The 17,690-nt window shown below is 43.0% G+C and overlaps 1 protein-coding gene across 1 annotated transcript in view; it reads right to left on the reverse strand.

The window, feature by feature from the left end:
* Window positions 1–9,707: 9,707 nt before the first annotated feature.
* The window catches only part of LOC143285288 (S-adenosylmethionine sensor upstream of mTORC1-like), a 58,507-nt gene continuing 50,524 nt past the window's right edge, over window positions 9,708–17,690 (reverse strand). Inside the window, exon 6 of the mRNA XM_076592550.1 lies at window positions 9,708–9,767. Within this exon, the coding sequence (XP_076448665.1) occupies window positions 9,708–9,767 (60 nt within the window). The remainder of the gene's footprint in view (window positions 9,768–17,690) is intronic.

A 17,690-nucleotide genomic window follows, 5' to 3' on the forward strand; every position in this document is an offset into this window, starting at 1 on the left:
GACTATTCCCAGGGGAAAGAACAGCAATGACCCGGTTGTCTCTTGTGGCAGACTTACGTGTCGCAGCCACTGCATGAGGCCGCCAGTCTGTGAAGACGGCCGTTGTCATTATGAACAGTAAGAAAAGTATAATGAACAGTAAGAAAAGTAAGGAAGGTATCACGCACAGTAAGAAAAAGAATCATGAGCAGTAAATGTATAGCTATCATGAACACGCCTTTGTTTTTTTGTTTTGTTTTGTTTTGTTTTGTTTGTTTGGGTTTTTTTGTTTGTTTGTTGGGTTGTTTGTTTTTTGTTTGTTTGTTTGTTTTTGTTTCTTTTTTGTTTTTTGTTGTTGTTTTTTTGTTGTTGTTTTTTGCTTTGTTTTTGTTTGTTTTTGTTGTTGTTTGTTTATTTTCTGCTTTCAGTTGTTTTTCTTTTCTTTTCTTTTTTCTTCTTTTTTTCTTTTTTTTTTTAATGTTTTTTTCCACACAGTTGATTTCTCAGCGTGAAATTCGGGCTGCTTTCCCCTGGGGAGAGCAGCGTCAATATCCACTACAGTTTCTTTTTATCAGTGTCTCAGTGCAAGTGTACGTCACTGTTTCAGTTTCAGTCAAATTTACTATTAATTTTGTTGTCGTGAGTTAATTTTCGTGTATGTATAACATGATTCAAACTGAGTAATGATCCCGCGGCTTCAACTGCCGGAGTTGACGCGATGCAATTACTAACATAACATGATCAAAGACTCAGTGTATGACATTCAGTCTCATTTGGCCCGTACATCACTGACTAAGGTCAGTGTCATACTCGACACCGAGCTGAGTACTGAATGGCCACTCGGTCAGCCATGATATGTCAGTTCACAAGCATTATTGGGTAGGCCTATGTCAACTTGCGAACGGTGCAGTCGAAGCGAGAGCTCAACGTGTGCACTGTGAAGCTAATATATGTCGATATCAAACGTAATTCGTTTGTTTTCAGTTGAAGGCTTTCTCCGACTGGTTGCACCAGAACAGTTCGTCTACTCATCAGTTCTTGTCAACGTTTTGTCGATGTTTGAAATAGCCGGGCTCAGTGCTGTCGATGTGGTGCAGGACAACGCGTTTCAGAGCCGTGTTCATCCCGTCCGCCATCAGAGGCCTCAGTGAACGAGTTCAGGGGAAGAACCAACGAGGTCTGAACTGGTGCCACCATCTGCCATTCCAGTACTTATTTAGATAAGTTACCCCCCACCCCCACCACCTTCCAGCGCTACCTCCCCCCTCCTTCCCTGTTTCCTTACCCCATTACATCCCCTTTCCCGGTTTATTGAACTGTACCCCAGCCCCCAGCACTTCCCCCGGCCCCAGCCCTCACTCCCCTCCTTCCCCGTTCCCTACTGACACCGCATACGCTTGCACGGTTCACGGAACTGTGACACCCCTCACCACCTTTATTATGTGCTAGATCGACTCACTGATTGTGTGACTGAGTGCTTTTGACTGAATTGATGGGTTGGTGCCTACTGTAGCTGCCTGGTTCAGTGAGCTGATTGACTTTTAATTACTGATGGTGTGCACATTCAGTTGTGACGTGTGTGTGCTTACTCTATAGAATTTAACTGTGTGCCAGCTGAACACACCAAGCATTTCCTTTTAAGGACAATGAATTATCTTGTGATCTTGAGGGTATATGCGAACGGGAAAGTCTAATTGCGAACGATTGTTTAGGGTACATGTAGACGCAGGTCTTTAACTCATTAGACAAAACATATCATTGAACATCGCACCAGACTGTTGTATTTTTGGTTTTGATCACACATGCACACAAACAGACATTTAAACACACACACCACACACTGTACACAAACACACGGTTTGTCGAGTCGGCTCAGTAACTGTGCAGCATCGTTCGCAAATAGACTAACGTCAAAATATCCTGTATGGTCCAACTGCAAACGACACTATTTTGCAGGTTCGTGTCAAAACTGACGTTTTGATCTGTCACCAATATGATGCTTTCTTAAATTCTCCTAGCTGTGATATTTGTTATATTGAAAAATATACGGTTGACTGATCACTACCTTTGGTTCTGTCAATGTTCACAGAGTTTCTGGGCTGACTTTAAAAAAATGTTGAAGGAAAAATGTTAACGCTGTGCTGAACTCAGTGACGTTAAATTAACTTGTGCTGTTTGCCACAGACAAAAAACAAACAAACAAACAAACCAAAAAAAAACCACAACAACAACAACAAAACAAAAACAACAACAACAAAACCCCGACATATTTGATCTCGTATTGCTCTTTGCTAAGTTTTATATCCGTCTATAAATGTAGATTCAGTAAATCCAAACCTACTATTAAAGCATACCAGGAGGAACTTAAGAAACAATATAAACGGGAAAAGTATGCACATTGTTTAGAATTGAGACTATATGAATGACTTTGAAAGGAATTAGTGGATTAATTATTTGTCGTTGATCGAATGACATAAACAAACAAACAAACAAAAAATAATATGTGAGTGTGTGTGTGTGGATATATATGTATAAATCTGTATGTATATATGGATATGTGCACATGATTATGTGTGTATGTGTGGGTATATATATATGTATATGCATGTATATATATATCTATATATATCTATATATATATATATCTATATATATATATATATATGTGTGTGTGTGTGTGTGTGTGTGTATGCATATGTATGTGCGTATGTGTATCAGTGTGTGTATGTATACATGCGTAAAATTACAAGTGTATATGTGCGAATGTATGTATGTTTTTGACTGTTGATGTTTATACATGAGTCATGGACTCGTGACACGTACTGTATATGTATGGAAAGTATGATGAAATGCCCTTTTCTTTGTGTATTATCCTCCTGTCAGAAATGTGCTCTTCCCTTCCTTTTTATGTGTCATGTCATTTTCTCCTTCTTTCTTCATTTTCTTCTCTTTCTCATTAATGCTATATTCAATATTCAGTATTTCTCTTTCCTTTTTATTTGTGTGTTGTTTTTGTTTTTAGTGATGATTTGAATATGTATTTATCTGTTTATGTTATTAAAAAGAACAAAAATCTCCCAGCACTGGTAATGCACATTCGTCATATCCGATCAAATCAACTATTTCAAACTGTGTCAAAGTTCAAGTCCTCACATGCTTCCCTTGATTTTAGGATTTTGAGAGCACATTCGTAACCTTGGGCGGCAGTGGTGCGCGACTTAAGAGAAGAAAGAGCGCGGAAATAGCCAGAAATAGCTGATGTTTGACTGGTTCTTGGGGATGTATATCCATTAAGGTATTAGAAAAAGTTCGGAGCAGACGCCGCTAAATTGTGAAATGCATCTGTTAAGAACGCCGACTTTGAAGTGGGGCGGCCGGTACTGACACGAATCGTTCGCAGTTAGGTACTAGTGGCGCTGTTCGCAACTACCCAAACCTACACTGACTATTTGTTGCGGCCCGTATGGCAATACCGAAGTGTTTGATAGGTACCTCACACCACACACACACACACACACACACCCACACCACCACCACCACACCACACCACACCACACACGCACACATACACACACACACACCGACGGCTGTCGTGGAAGACTCAATGTGGCTGTCAGTGCTGTGAGGATCTGGATCTGGTAGTGTACGTCGCAGACGCCACTTCTGGCGATATAGACGCGACAGAACTAGGAGGACGCATGTACCCAATAGAAAAAAAATAGTCTAAGAAGACCTGAGGAGAAGTCAGAGAGCGGGGACAATGGTCGATGCCAGCCAGACATCTTTTAATCCATCATAATACATATGCCACTTCAGTCCTTGATTCTCATTCTCACCATAGTTTGTTTTGCTTCTCAAGATCCTCGACCTTTCCTCTCATTCCCGCAAAAATTAATAAACTACTTTCAACTCGCAGAGCAACCAACAAAATCTAATGGGAGACAATCGGAACTTTATTCATCGGGATGGCTTACTTCCCTTGCTTCACTTCATTCGTTCATCGAGGAGAATCGGGACAAACAAACAAACAAAAAATATTATTATCATTATTAATAACCGTTTAGTTGAGGTACGTTATCACAGAGGTGATGTTTATGAAAACGCTGAGGGACAATGAATTTGTCAGGGTAGGTTTTATCCATTGCCAGCGCAACCGCTGCAAATAACAAGACCGAATACAAATTGTCGCCGCAGTAACATGATTATTAACACTGCATGGTAACCAAATAACAAATAAACACAAAAATGACAAGAATTCGAATGGGCTTGCAGAACAAACAGCTGCAGAAACAAATGTACACAATTTACGACCGTATAGTTTGATCGGTGAATGTCAGTATCCCCAACAGTATTGTCAGTCCTCAATGAAACTGATCACTGATGCAGACGAGAATAATTATTATGATCAACATCTGTTGTTTTTCTCTCATTGTGTGTTCTGATGAAATGAATAATCATTGTCAGCAGGTGGTCTTCCTAAAAGAAGTATTGCTCTGGCCGGGACAACCAAAGTATTGCCGCGAATTTTTCAATTCTTTAGTTCCATTCTGAGTCATGGTTACTGGTATTGACAAGTGCTGGCGGCAGGCTGGTCTATGTATTGATAACGAATCAAATAAAACTACAAACGCATTGATAGGTACAAACACAGAGACACATAGACATGGGTCTATTATTTACGTACATGCATTCGTTCTCGTGCATATCTCGGCCACACCCATACACAGGATCTTTTGTTGTTGTTGTTGTTTTAATATCAGTAATATCTCTTTTGAACTGTAACATTAGCATGTAATCTGCATGGAATGTAGGGCACATAATGATTGGCTGTTGATTTTATCATCTGTTATGTTTTACGCTGTGACAATCTTGGGGTATAATCTCAAGGCCTGATCTGCGTGTTGTGTTTATACTAAGAGTAGGCATTTGTCTTCTTTTCTTTTTTTTGGGTCTTTTTTTATATTTTATACAGCACACGGATGTGGTGTAGCGTTTATGGATCAGTCCGCACCCTTTGAAACCTCCTTGAAACTGAAACTGAATCTTTGTCAAGTTGCTGATTCCTTAATGTCAGATCGAGTCGCCAGAAGGAAATATTGCTTTGAATGATGTTCCTTTATTAAGTTAACTGTGTGTAAAATGGTATGGTTTGATTACCCATTTTTCGGTTATTTGTGGTATTGAGTCTGTCGTTTGCGTGAACTACGATCTTGGCACAGTCTTCGTTTGCGTGAACTACGATCTTGGCACAGTCTTGGCAACAAATTCAAAATGAGATATCAGTTGTGCATTGCTTCATGGTGTTATAAATATCATTATTATTAGTAGTAGTAGTATATTTTTTTGTATTATCTATTATTATTTATTTATTTATTTTATCTATTTATTAATTTATTTTTTATTTTTGTTATTTTCTTTTCTTTTATTATTTTATTTTTTTTTCTCAAGGCCTGACTAAGCGCGTTGGGTTACGCTGCTGGTCAGGCATCTGCTTGGCAGATGTGGTGTAGCGTATATGGATTTGACCGAACGCAGTGACCCCTCCTTGAGCTACTGATACTGATACTGATGGTGTTAAATTGCTTAGGCACTGAAAATGGTAGTATATTATTTCCTCCTCATGCAGCTAGTACACGGTGTCGATTTCCTGAGATGCGGTTTATGTTGTGCTTTTATTCCCTGGCAGAATGGTTAAGCCGCTCAGCTGCCAAGACAAAGTTTATGCGGGCCTGGGTTCGAATCCCGCTCTCGCCCTTTCAGTTCTCCCAAGTTTGACTGGAGAATCGAACCGAGGTCCTCTGTGTGTGCAGCACGCACTTGGCGCACTGACAAAGAACCCATGGCAACGAGAGTGTTGTCCTCCGGCAAAATTCTGTGGGAGAAATCCACTCGGATAGGTATACAAATAATATATGATTACGCATGCACTCAAGGCCTGACTAAGCGCATTGAGGTTATGGTGCTGGTTAGGCATCTGCCTGGCAGATAAGGTGTAGCGTATATGGATTTATCCGAACGTAGTGTTGCCTCCTTGAGAAACTGAAACTGTCACTCTCTGACTTCACTAACACACAAAGACACACACACACACACACACACATATATCATCATAAGCCCACGCCCGGTCTACACGGCAAGCGCCAACGTCCGTACTGATCTCAGTGATGTTTTTCCCCATACAAAATGACTTTGGCAGCCCTTCTGTCTGTCTATGTCCTGTCTGTCCCTGTTTCTCTCAACAGTTTTCTCTGTATCCCGGGTATCTCAGATCTCCGTGTGCTCGTACCCGTATGTCTCAGTTTCTCAGTGATTGCGTTGGTTTCGTTTTCATAGATTTTTTTTTTTTTTTTTTTTTAACGGCTGCACAGAAGTTTATGCTGTTTGTGTTTTGACTTAGTTGCACTTAATGTACTGATACTGGACTGGCTACTGACTGAATGGATACTTAGGCACACTAGTTAGAGCCGAGAGAGAGAGAGAGAGACTCGGATTCAGATTCATACGCACAGTTTACTCAATGTTTATTTCACACACACACACACACACACACACACACACACACACACACACACAGAGAGAGAGAGAGAGAGAAACTCAGACTCAGACTCAGATTCATACGCACACTCAGTTCACTAAATGTTTACTTCAGCAATAACCGACTGACCCAGCCACTAAAGCTGAAGAAGTAACAACGGCGGAATTTGGCGTAAACTGTATTGTAGATATGAATATGTAGCGCGAGCTAGCGCCGGTTCAGAAACTTACAATAACAGAAAAAGATTAACGCTAATCATGTTACTAAATGTCATCACCAAAGTCAATCAAAGTTAAACCGGCTTTGGACTGTAGGTATACTTCTTTGTTTCTCTATCTTGTACATGGAAATTAAATTAAATAAAAACAAAAATTAAAAAACCCATCACACTTCGACACAAAAGTTTCGACTGAGTGGTGAGACAATGGATGAAAATAAAGTTCAGAGAGAGAGAGACACAGATAGAGAGACAGACAGACAGACAGAGAGTATGACAGTGTACGTGTGTTTGTGTGTGCAGCCGGCAAGGGAGAGAATTTGTTTTCTGAAATGTTTTTGCGCTCAGTATGGACACCTGTGTAAACACACGCACACACCCTATTAAACCGTCTGTTGCTGGTGTTGCTGCTGCTGCTGAGAGAGTGAGAGAGAGAGAGAGAAAGAAAGAGAGAGAGAGAGAGAGAGAGTAATCTTCCTTACTTCTTCTTGCGCTTCATGTTGTTCTAACAAGAGCAGCAGAAGCTGAAACAGTGTGGGGACGGGAACATGAAACAGGAATATAAACAAGGCACGAACAAATAAAAAGCTGCCGGTTAACAACAAACAACAAAACGCCAACTCTTCAAAGCCGGCTTGCCACATCACTGCTGCTTCCACCTCCAACCCCCCTCCCCTCCCCCCTTCAACGAAAACATTTACTGACTGCTTTCCAAGAATCTGGTTTAGTTCGCCAGCCGAGCGGCAAAATACCCAAGTGACGTGAAGTTCAACTGGTGCAGAGGATTTGCAAAAAGACTGCGAAGGTGATTAATTCGCCTTCCAAGTGTTGTTTCATAACATGGTGATGATATGGCTTCCATTCCTCCCTCCTCTCTCTCTGCCGGAGAGGTGTAATGGTGTTTATTGTGTTCCTTCGGAATTAAAACCATATGTGTTATCATAATTCTTTATCGAAGATTCGCAACTGAGACCGTTCGGGACATAAGGGCAATCATTCCAAACATCGGACGTTAGAGTTACTTCCCATTTGTTAGCTTGAAATAAATGGAATTTGACCGCACTCCTGTCCCAAGTTGTTACTCAAACCCAACCCAAAGGCACGGTTTGAATCGGATCATAACCTGTATCCAAATCTCAGCTTCTCTCTGTATGTTGATGGCTAACAATATGGCCAACAAGCTGCCTTTTTGCATTAACTAACGAGAAGGTGCAAAAGGTGAAATGAAATCATACGTGTATATTATCTACACTTACAAAAGACGGCAGTGTCTTGAAGACAGCCTGGGGGACTGGCGCAACAGCCGAGTGGTTATCAAAGCGTTGGGCTTTCAGTCTGAGAGTCCAGGGTTCGAATCCCAGCCTTGGCTTCTGGGTGAGTTAATTAATTAATCAATTAATTAAGGGTGGAAAGTTTTCTGATCTCCCAGGTCAACAGATGTGCAGACATGCTTGTGTGTGTGTGTGTGTGTGTGTGTGTGTGTGTGTGTGCAGAAGATCAAATACGCACGTTAAAGATCCCTTTATCGGTAGATTATGGGAAACAAGACCATACCCAGCATGCACACTTCCTGCTTCCACGACAGCTGGGATAAAAACAGGACATAGGGCTTCGAGAGAACGTGGGATGCTCCAGTCCACGAACGCAGAAAAAGAAGGAGGATGAAGACATACTGTATAGGGTTCGACGGGCACAACAGCCGAGTGGTTAAAGCGTTGGACCTTCAATCATATGTCCCGGGTTTGAATCTCGGCAACGGCGCCTCAGTGGTGGGTAAAGGGTGGAGATTTTTCCCGATCTCCCATGTCAACATATTATTATGTGCAGACCTGCCTGTGCCTGAACCCCCTTCGTGTGTATACACAAGCAGATCAAATACGCACGTTAAAGATCCTGTAATGCATGTCAGCGTTCGGTGGGTTATGGAAACAAGAATAATCCAGCATGAACACCCCGGAAAAAGGAGTATGGCTGCATACATGGCGGGGTAAAAACGGTAATACACGTAAAACCCCACTTGTGTACATACGAGTGAACGTGGGAGTTGCAGCCAACGAACAAAGAAGGAGAAGTATAGGGTTCGTGTGTAGTGACATCAATGACAAGAGATTCAGTTAGTTCAAGGGATCCAACACAGACTGCAGAAAACAGGCGGCGGAGGGGGAGTGCGGAGGTGGTGGAGGGGGGTGTGGGGGGTGGGTAGGGGGGGGGAGGGAAGGGGTGTGAGGGCAGTGCCTACAGTGTGTTTTTCTGTTCTTCTGCTGCAGCACTGAGAAAGCATACCACCGTGTTGTGTGCTGGTTTTGAGGAAGGAAGACGACTGAGGCAGCAAGATTGTCATTAGCAATGCTCTTTTCATTGCAGCGGCACCCATTTCACCACAACACATATCGAAAGAGCCACATTTAAACAAAAACAAAACAAAACAACCCCCCCCCCCAAAACAAAAAAACCCAACAAACAAACAAAAAAAGAAATCGTTATAGAACCCCTGTGTAGGATCTCTCTCTCTCTCTCTCTCTCTCTCTCTCTCTCTCTCTCTCTCTCTCTCTCTAGCAATTTGTCTATAGTCTATCTGTTTAAAGCATACAGACTTCGATCAACTCTGATGTCGGAGAATTCTGAACAAAGTATGTTTCTTGTTGACATGACCGCGAATTATTTGTTGTTTTGTTATAGAAATTATGTTCATGTGTTTGCACCCCTTCATGAGGGGCAATGGCCTGTACTCGAATAAATTATTCTTCTCTCTCTCTCCCTCTCTCTCTCTCTCTCTCTGTGTGTGTGTGTGTGTGTGTGTGTGTAAACTGTCATCAGAAAAGCATCAAAGGGGCGCGCGCGCGCGCGCGCGCGCGCGTGTGGGTGTGTGTGAGCGCGCGCTGGTGTATGTATATGCGTGCATCAAGGAAATGGATGATATTCTGTAGTAAGCTTACATCCAGGCTCCTTGTTATTGCATTATGTAATAATTATTGTTCACAGCGTCGACCTGAAGTAGACGTCCATGGCATTCTGGTCCTCGCGATCACAGAGGAGCTACGCAACACCCGATGGTAATGATCAGAGTGGCTTCGCAGCTCTGCTGAGGACGTTGTTCGCGGCAAACGGCGCAGAGATAGACGGTCAGCGGCAGACGCGATATCCCGCTGACCGTAAAACAGAAGCTGACGATGAACCAAGAATTGTATAGGAAGCCGACAGAGACACAAGCTGGATCCCTGTATGGGTACATTACCTTAATACGAGAAGGCGACGTGGCAGAACCCGGGTAGCCTAGGCTAATTTAACCCCCGGAGTTAAATCAGCCAGGCCATGACATACCCCCTCCTGGTCGGAATATACCCCCTGTGTACACTTCGCTCACCCAACCAGTCTGTATCGCATTAACTTCAGTCTGTATCACATTAACCCTTTCACCGCCAAGCACAGACAATTTCTTAATTCCGTGTGTGTGTGTGTGTGTGTGTGTGTGTGTGTGTGTGTGTGTGTGTGTGTGTGTGTGTGTGTGTGTGTGTGTGTGAATATGGACTTATGTTTAATGTCCCGTCACACATGTCGGTGATTGTCCTTGGGAAAGACATTTTTTAATTCTTAATTTTCTTAGACAGTGAGATGTAAACACTGGGGTGGGCACTAGCTGCTCATTCTGCATTTGTTATTTGCCTATATGACCTTTTTATGTATTTTTTGTTTGGCTTTGAAGTATTGGGGGTTCCCCCCCCCCCTTTTTTTTACGATCTCTTTGTAATCTGGGGATGATGAATTAAACGGAAGGGCTGGCGTCTTCAGCATGGCCTAGTCTTATTTGCCATAAGGAGCTAAATGGTTGAAATACTTTGTCACGAACTGTGTTGTGTGGGTTGGTCTTGGTGGGTTTTTTTTTTTTTTTTAAATGTTTTATTTATTTATTTATTTATTTTGAAGATGTGACAGTTTTGTGTTGACGCGGTTGAGCATTTATATGGTTTGACAGTCCTGATATGGCCCTGAGCGGTCGGCTGGACTATAAACAACGAGAATAAGAATTGATGATGCTTTTGATTGTCTTTATGAATATGATGATAATTATTACTTTTTATCATCATCGTTATTATTATTATTAGGAAAAACAACACCAAACAACTGTCCTTTTTCCTTTGTAACATAGACACAGAGCACACAGATGTCTCCTCTCTCTCTCCCCAGCTCCCCCCCCCCCCTCCCCCGATGCCCACCCACCCACCCACCCCCCGACCCCCACCCCCTCTATACTCTCACCGCAACCCAGTGTTGTTTACCTTCGCAACCTGTCACAGTTCCATTGTTGCTCAGTTGCTGACTGCGTTGCTACAGTACCACTGCACTGCAGTGGAGGTCAAGGTTATCAAGACGACTGGACAGCACTGTCGGACGGACGTCTCGGCTGGTCGACTGACCACTGACTACAAACGTGGGGGGGTCCCATTCGCCTATTCCCGTTGTGAATGTGTGTGTGTGTGTGTGTGTGTGTGTGTGTGTGCGTGCGCGTGTGTGTGTGTGTGTGTTAGTGAAAGACAGAGACAATAATGTATAAAAACACGTGTGGCTGGAGAGAGGAGGAGTGTGTGCTCGTGAACGTGCTCGCGTGAAAGAAGTATACGTTCTTGCGAATGCCGGCTGTGAGTGTTGTGTATATAAAACTTTGTTATGTTTTGTTGTTGTTGTTGTTGTTGTTGTGTATCTTCATTGTTTTGTTTCCCATGTTGCTTAATGTGTACTTTTGTGGAAAAGGAATCAAAAACATATAACTGAAAAAAAGTATTGTCATGAAACCCAAAAGGAATATATATATATATATATATATATATATATATATATATATATATATATATATATATATATATATATATATATATAAAGACAGAGACAGAGACACAGAGAGAGAGGCTACTGTGTTACTCGATGTCTGTGTGTAACGTGCGGGGCGTGTTTCTGTCAGTGTAGTAAGCATTACGTGCGTGTGATGGTGTATATCATCAGTGTACCATGTTTTTTGTCTGTGCCTTTGTTTCTTTTTGTACGTGAATCGCTGACCCCGACATCGCTGTCATCATGTCATTAGATATTCTGCGCTCTCAGTGAAAGTTATTAATATATATATATATATATATATATATATATATATATATATATATATATATCTACATACATATATTTATATATATCTACATACACGAGTATACATACAGATAAAAAATCGTATATAAATATATATTCATAAGTGTACACACACACACACACACACACACACACACACACACACACACACACATACACACACACACCAATCTACCATATATATACACACACACAACACCAATCTACCACAGAAGGCCTCAACAACTCCAGTTACTATACAGCATCTTCAGGACAGTTGGGAACAGAAAAAAAAAAACGAAAGAAAAAAAAAAGACGGATATGATGTTTTCATCCACCGCATTCATTCAAATGTGTTGTTACTTTACTTCATTCCCATTCCTGCCATCCTGCCTGGTCCTCCTCACCTGTACAGCATGCAGCCATGTCTGTATTGTTGCAATGTTGCCCCCAACACCCAGTCCCCCCGATCCCCCCCCCCTCCCCTCCCCCCCCCCGCATCCCCCCCCTCCCTCCTTCCCCTCGTCTCCCACGTCCACCACTGCTGCCCTCTGGAGCGAAGTGGATTCAGAACCGTATAAACAGCCCAAGGAATTATTTATCAAAACTTCCGTTACTGACAGATTGTGTTTGCCAAACGTCGCTTCGACCCCCCCCCCCCCCGACCCCAACCCCTCCCCCCTACTCCCCCCTCTCTCCCTCCCTCCCCCCCTCCACTCTCCTGATAACACTGACAAGGACACACAAGGACAAACTACACCACAGCTCTATAGCACTCACTGCTTGTTCTGAGAGAACATGGGGAAGGGGGAGGGGAAGGGGGAGGGGAGGGGAGGGGAGGGGGGGAAAGAGAGTGATTTAGTAGTGTTTCCAATGAAAACAAGAATAACCAGTCTGGCCCCAAGAGTGCGTTCAGCTCACGTGAACGTTTAGTTAGTCAGTGTGGACCCTGTCCAGAAACAACGTGTCTTGTTTGTTTGTTTTTTGTTGTTGTTTTTTTCTTCTTCTGAACGTGTATGGATGGTGGAGGGAGAGTGGGAATGTTCAACATTGCCAGTCTATGTATGTATGTATCTATCTATTATTGTAGTGTAGTGTAGTGCAATGGTTGATGAGGAAAATGGCGGTTGTCACACACACACACACACACACACACACACACACACACACACACACACACACACAGAGTCTGCTATTTCTTAACCACTCTTGTTTACATGTGTTCCGCGAGCACACACAAATAAAAACAAAGCATTAAACATGGTAACAATAAGCGACTGATGTGTAAGTACTGTAAGCGCTGTATTGCATTTCAATGCTTTTATGTTTGTTTTTTTGTTGTTGTTTTTTTCATTTTGGTTACTTATTTGAATTTGATCATAGTAGTGTCAATGATATATATGAGGTGTGCTTGTCTGGTGTTGGGTATTTGTGCTGGTCAGGCATTGGCTACTCTTTATTTATCTGTTCTTTAGCAAATGTGGTGTGGTGTGGTGTGTGTGTGTGTGTGTGTGTGTGTGTGTGTGTGTGTGTGTGTATATTGATTATTAGTCAGCACTGTTTTACATCTTGGAACTGAAACAGAAACTCCTTTTTTGGTATGCCTTTGGATACAGTCCCCCACACCCACCCCCACCCCCAACTCAATTCCAAACCCTGTCTATTAAAAAAACAAAAACAAAAAGGAAACAGCAACAACCACCGCATTACAACGAATGATTCAATGAGTGGATAAGACAATGTGCACTCGTATGTAGACTACACGAGTGGGCTTTTACGTTTATGAGCGTTTTTACCCCGCCATGTAGGCAGTCATACTCCGTTTTCGGGGGTGTGCATGCTGGGGTACGTTTTTGTTTCCATAACCCACCGAACGCTGACGTGGGTTACAGGATATTTAACGTGTGTATTTGATTTTTCTGCTTGCGTACACACACGAAGGGGGTTCAGGCACTAGCATGTCTGTACACTGATATGTTGACCTGGGAGATGGGAAAAATCTCCACCCTTTACCCACCAGGCGCCGTTACGGCCGAGATTCGCACCCGGGACCCTCAGATGTAAGTCCAACGCTTTAACCACTCGGCTATTGCGCCCGTCCATTCATGCATTCTGTTCTGAGTTTACATGTTTCCACTGCCAGGAGCGAGAGAGAGAGAGAGAGAGAGAGAGAGAGAGAGAGAACTTCTGAAATCAAGTTCGCGGGAAAATTAATATCCAGCAATAAAACTTTGCCTGTTAATTAATTGAAGCACCGGCATGACAACTGCCTTTGATAGGTTAGCAAAAGGGGAAGGGTGGAGGAAGAGAGAGAGAGAGAGAGAGAAGAGGGAGGGAGGGGGGGGGGGGGACAAGGTCAACAAATTCACACACAGCTCCTTTTCGCATGCACACCTCATAACCTTTTCTTTACTTTCGTTTTTTTTTCTGTTCTGTTTTTTCGTTTCCTTTTTTCTTTTCTTTTTTCCTTTTTTTTTTTTGCTATTGTTATTGCCTCTTTTTTTTTTTTTTTTATATATATAATGATAGAGCAACATGGCAGCATAAGAAAGCAGATGGGGGGACTGGACTACAGGGCCAGCTAATGTTGTTTATTTAGGTTGTGTCAACAAGCCCCAGTCAACAGCGCCCACCCACATGTAGTGAGTGTCAACCCTGTGTGGCTTGGCTTGCATGTGTACTTGTTTGCTCTTTTTTCTGGGGGAGGGGGGGGGGAGGGGGGCCTGCTGCGGCCTCCGTCCGTCACAGCACGTGAATAATGCCTCAACTCCGCCATGTCTTCTTCTTCCTCTGTACTGAACGAACAACGCCACATGGTTAAGCCATACTGGTGCTCTTTTTTTTTCTTTTTGTTTTTTAATGCTTTGTAATTCTCACTTCCAAATTCAAGCCATGGGAATGAGGTTTTATCGCAAGGTGCTGAACATCAGCTACACTGATTACATCACCACTGAACAAGTGCGGCAAACCGTTAATTAAGAAGTATAGTTATGGACCTTATGATGGCCTAGAGGTAACGCGTCCGCCTAGGAAGCGAGAGAATCTGAGCGCGCCTGCAGGAGGTTGAGAACCTGTCCATAATGAACTGCATGTCGTCATGGGTGTGTGCAGCAAGCGCGCAGTCATCAGCGAAGAGGAACTCTCTCATCAGTGCCTCAAACACCCTGGACCTGGCATGGAGTCGCCGCAAGTTAAAAAGTTTGCCATCTGTGCGAAACTGAATGTAGATGTCCCGGTCACAGTCTTGGAAGGCGTCAATCAGCATGGCAGAGAAGAGAATGAAGAACAGTGTGGGTGCCAAGACGCAGCCCTGCTTCACTCCATTTACTACAGGGAACGGATCCGACATGTCAGTATTTTCCTGTACTCTCGCCTGCATGCCATCGTGGAAAGTCGCAATCAGCTGGATTAGGCTCTCTGGGCAGCCGAACTTTAGGAGGATCTTCCACAGACCATGGCGGTTCACCGTGTCAAAGGCCTTAGTCAGGTCTACAAAGACTATGTGGAGCTCCTTGTTCTGCTCACGGCACTTCTCTTGCATCTGGCGTACGGCAAACACCATGTCACATGTTCCCCTGCCTGAGCGGAAGCCGCACTGTGCTTCAGGGATGACTGTGTTGGAGACATGGTCAACCAGTCTGTTCAGTATGATGCGAGCGAAGATCTTGCTGGCGATGCAGAGGAGAGAGATTCCACGGTGGTTATTATTAAGATCAGTATTGTAATAAAAGACACATTTGTAAGTGGATAACACTCGGGTGTAAGGTCACAGGGTTCCTTTATTTGAACATACTCTCTCTCTCTCTTTTTTTTTCTTTTTTTTTTTAATTTAATCTTTTTTTCTGCATGCATATTTACAATATGAATTTATGTATTCATGTACATGTAGTATGCATATATTTGTGTCTATGTGCGTATATTTGCATGTACTCAATATGTCTGTACACACACACACACACACACACATATATATATATATATATATATATATATATATATATATATGTGTGTGTGTGTGTGTGTGTGTGCGTGTGTGCGTGTGTGTGCGTGCGTGCGTGCGTGCGTGCATTCGTCTGACAGTCTTTTCTGTTTGTTATATCTTACTCACTGACGTGGCGTACCTTAAGTATTATTGTCTTTTGATCAATGAAAGGCGCGACAGAAATAAACTCTTCTTCTTCTTCTTATTTTAGGGATGGAAGGTGGCAGAATGCTTCAGACGTTCGTCTGCCAGATACAGAGTCCGTGAGGGTATAGGTTCGAATCCCGCTCTCGCCCTTTCTCCCAAGTTTGACTGTAAAATCGAACTAAGCGTCTCAAGTGGTTCGGATGAGACTATAAACCGAGGTCACGGCGTGTACAGCACGCACTTTGCGCACTGAAAAAGAACCCATGGCAACGAGAGTGTGTTGTCCTCTGGCAAAATTCTGTAGAAGAAATCCACTCTGATAGGAACACAAATATAATCACTTGCATGCACTCAAGGCCTGACTAAGCGCGTTGGGTTATGCTGCTGGTCAGGCATCTGCCTAGCAGATGTGGTGTAGCGTATATGGATTGTCCGAACGCAGTGACGCCTCCTTGAGAAACTGAAACTATTACTATCAGTATCACCTAATACTCACTAAACAACTACAGAGAAACTAGTCAGAAGGGAACCAAACAAAACAAAATGAACAAAAGATTGTCGGAGATAGTAAGATTCGAACCACCAACCTGCACAGTCTCATTCAGACAGATGCGCTATACACTATACCCAGTGTTGCTCAACGGTGCAACGCCAGGTAACATGGAAGTAGTTTTTTTTTTAACCTGTTAACATGGCACGGAGACAGTGTCATACATGTACTCACTCTCAGGGAATTCGGAAAATACATGCGTTGTTGTTGTTGTTGCATTCATACAGAATTCAGTTGAAATGAAGGAATCGACATGCAGAATGAACAATGTGCTGAAACAATACTCTCTTTTTTTCTTCTTTTTCTTCTTCTTTTTTTCTTCGAATAGGCTGAGCACTAGAAAATTTGACTCTTTTGTTTTGCGTACAAGAGTTTTAACCCTGGAGTCAGAAACAAAACGAAACGAAAGGAAAATCGGTAAAATAATAATAATAATAATAATAAAATGAAAAAATAGAAAAATGCATGCATGAGCTGGAGGCAATGATATTCAATCTTCTTAGTATTGCACAACCAAACAGTACAATAAATCACACACAAACACACACACACACACACAACGTGGCACACACACACAACGTGGCACACACAGACACAGACACACACAGACACAGACACACACACACACACACACGCACAATGTGGCACACACACACACACAGACACACACACACACACACACACACTTTTCCGAAAAGCAAAGGGCAAAAACTACCTCAAGGAAGCATTTCTAACAACGTCACCTAAACCCTTCAATTCTCAAATCAATGGCCCACGTGTGTGCGGTTCGTCCGTCGGGATCAACGAGGACCATCTAGTCATCCTGGGGGTGGGTGGGTTGGGCTCTGTGGGTGCGCAGATGACTGGTCAGGCCAATCCGCGCCCGGAAGGTTCTGACGCAGTGTAGACAGGGGATGGTGGCGGCTGTCGGGGACTTGCTGGCACTGCTTTTCCTGGCCTGTCTGCGTTGCTCTGCTGCAGCGATTCTGTTGGCCTCACAGGATTTGGCGCATTTGTGGACAGCTGAACGCCACTTTGGTCTGTCCATTGCATTCAGCTCCCATGTGTCGTGGCTGATGTTGAAGGCCTTCAGAGAAGCTTGGCCCACATAATAAGGCGGACACAACAATAGATTTCCCAAACAGTGGATTTAGGTTATACGCCC

Source organism: Babylonia areolata, chromosome 8 (assembly GCF_041734735.1).
Source record: "Babylonia areolata isolate BAREFJ2019XMU chromosome 8, ASM4173473v1, whole genome shotgun sequence".
NCBI lineage: Eukaryota > Metazoa > Mollusca > Gastropoda > Neogastropoda > Buccinidae > Babylonia > Babylonia areolata.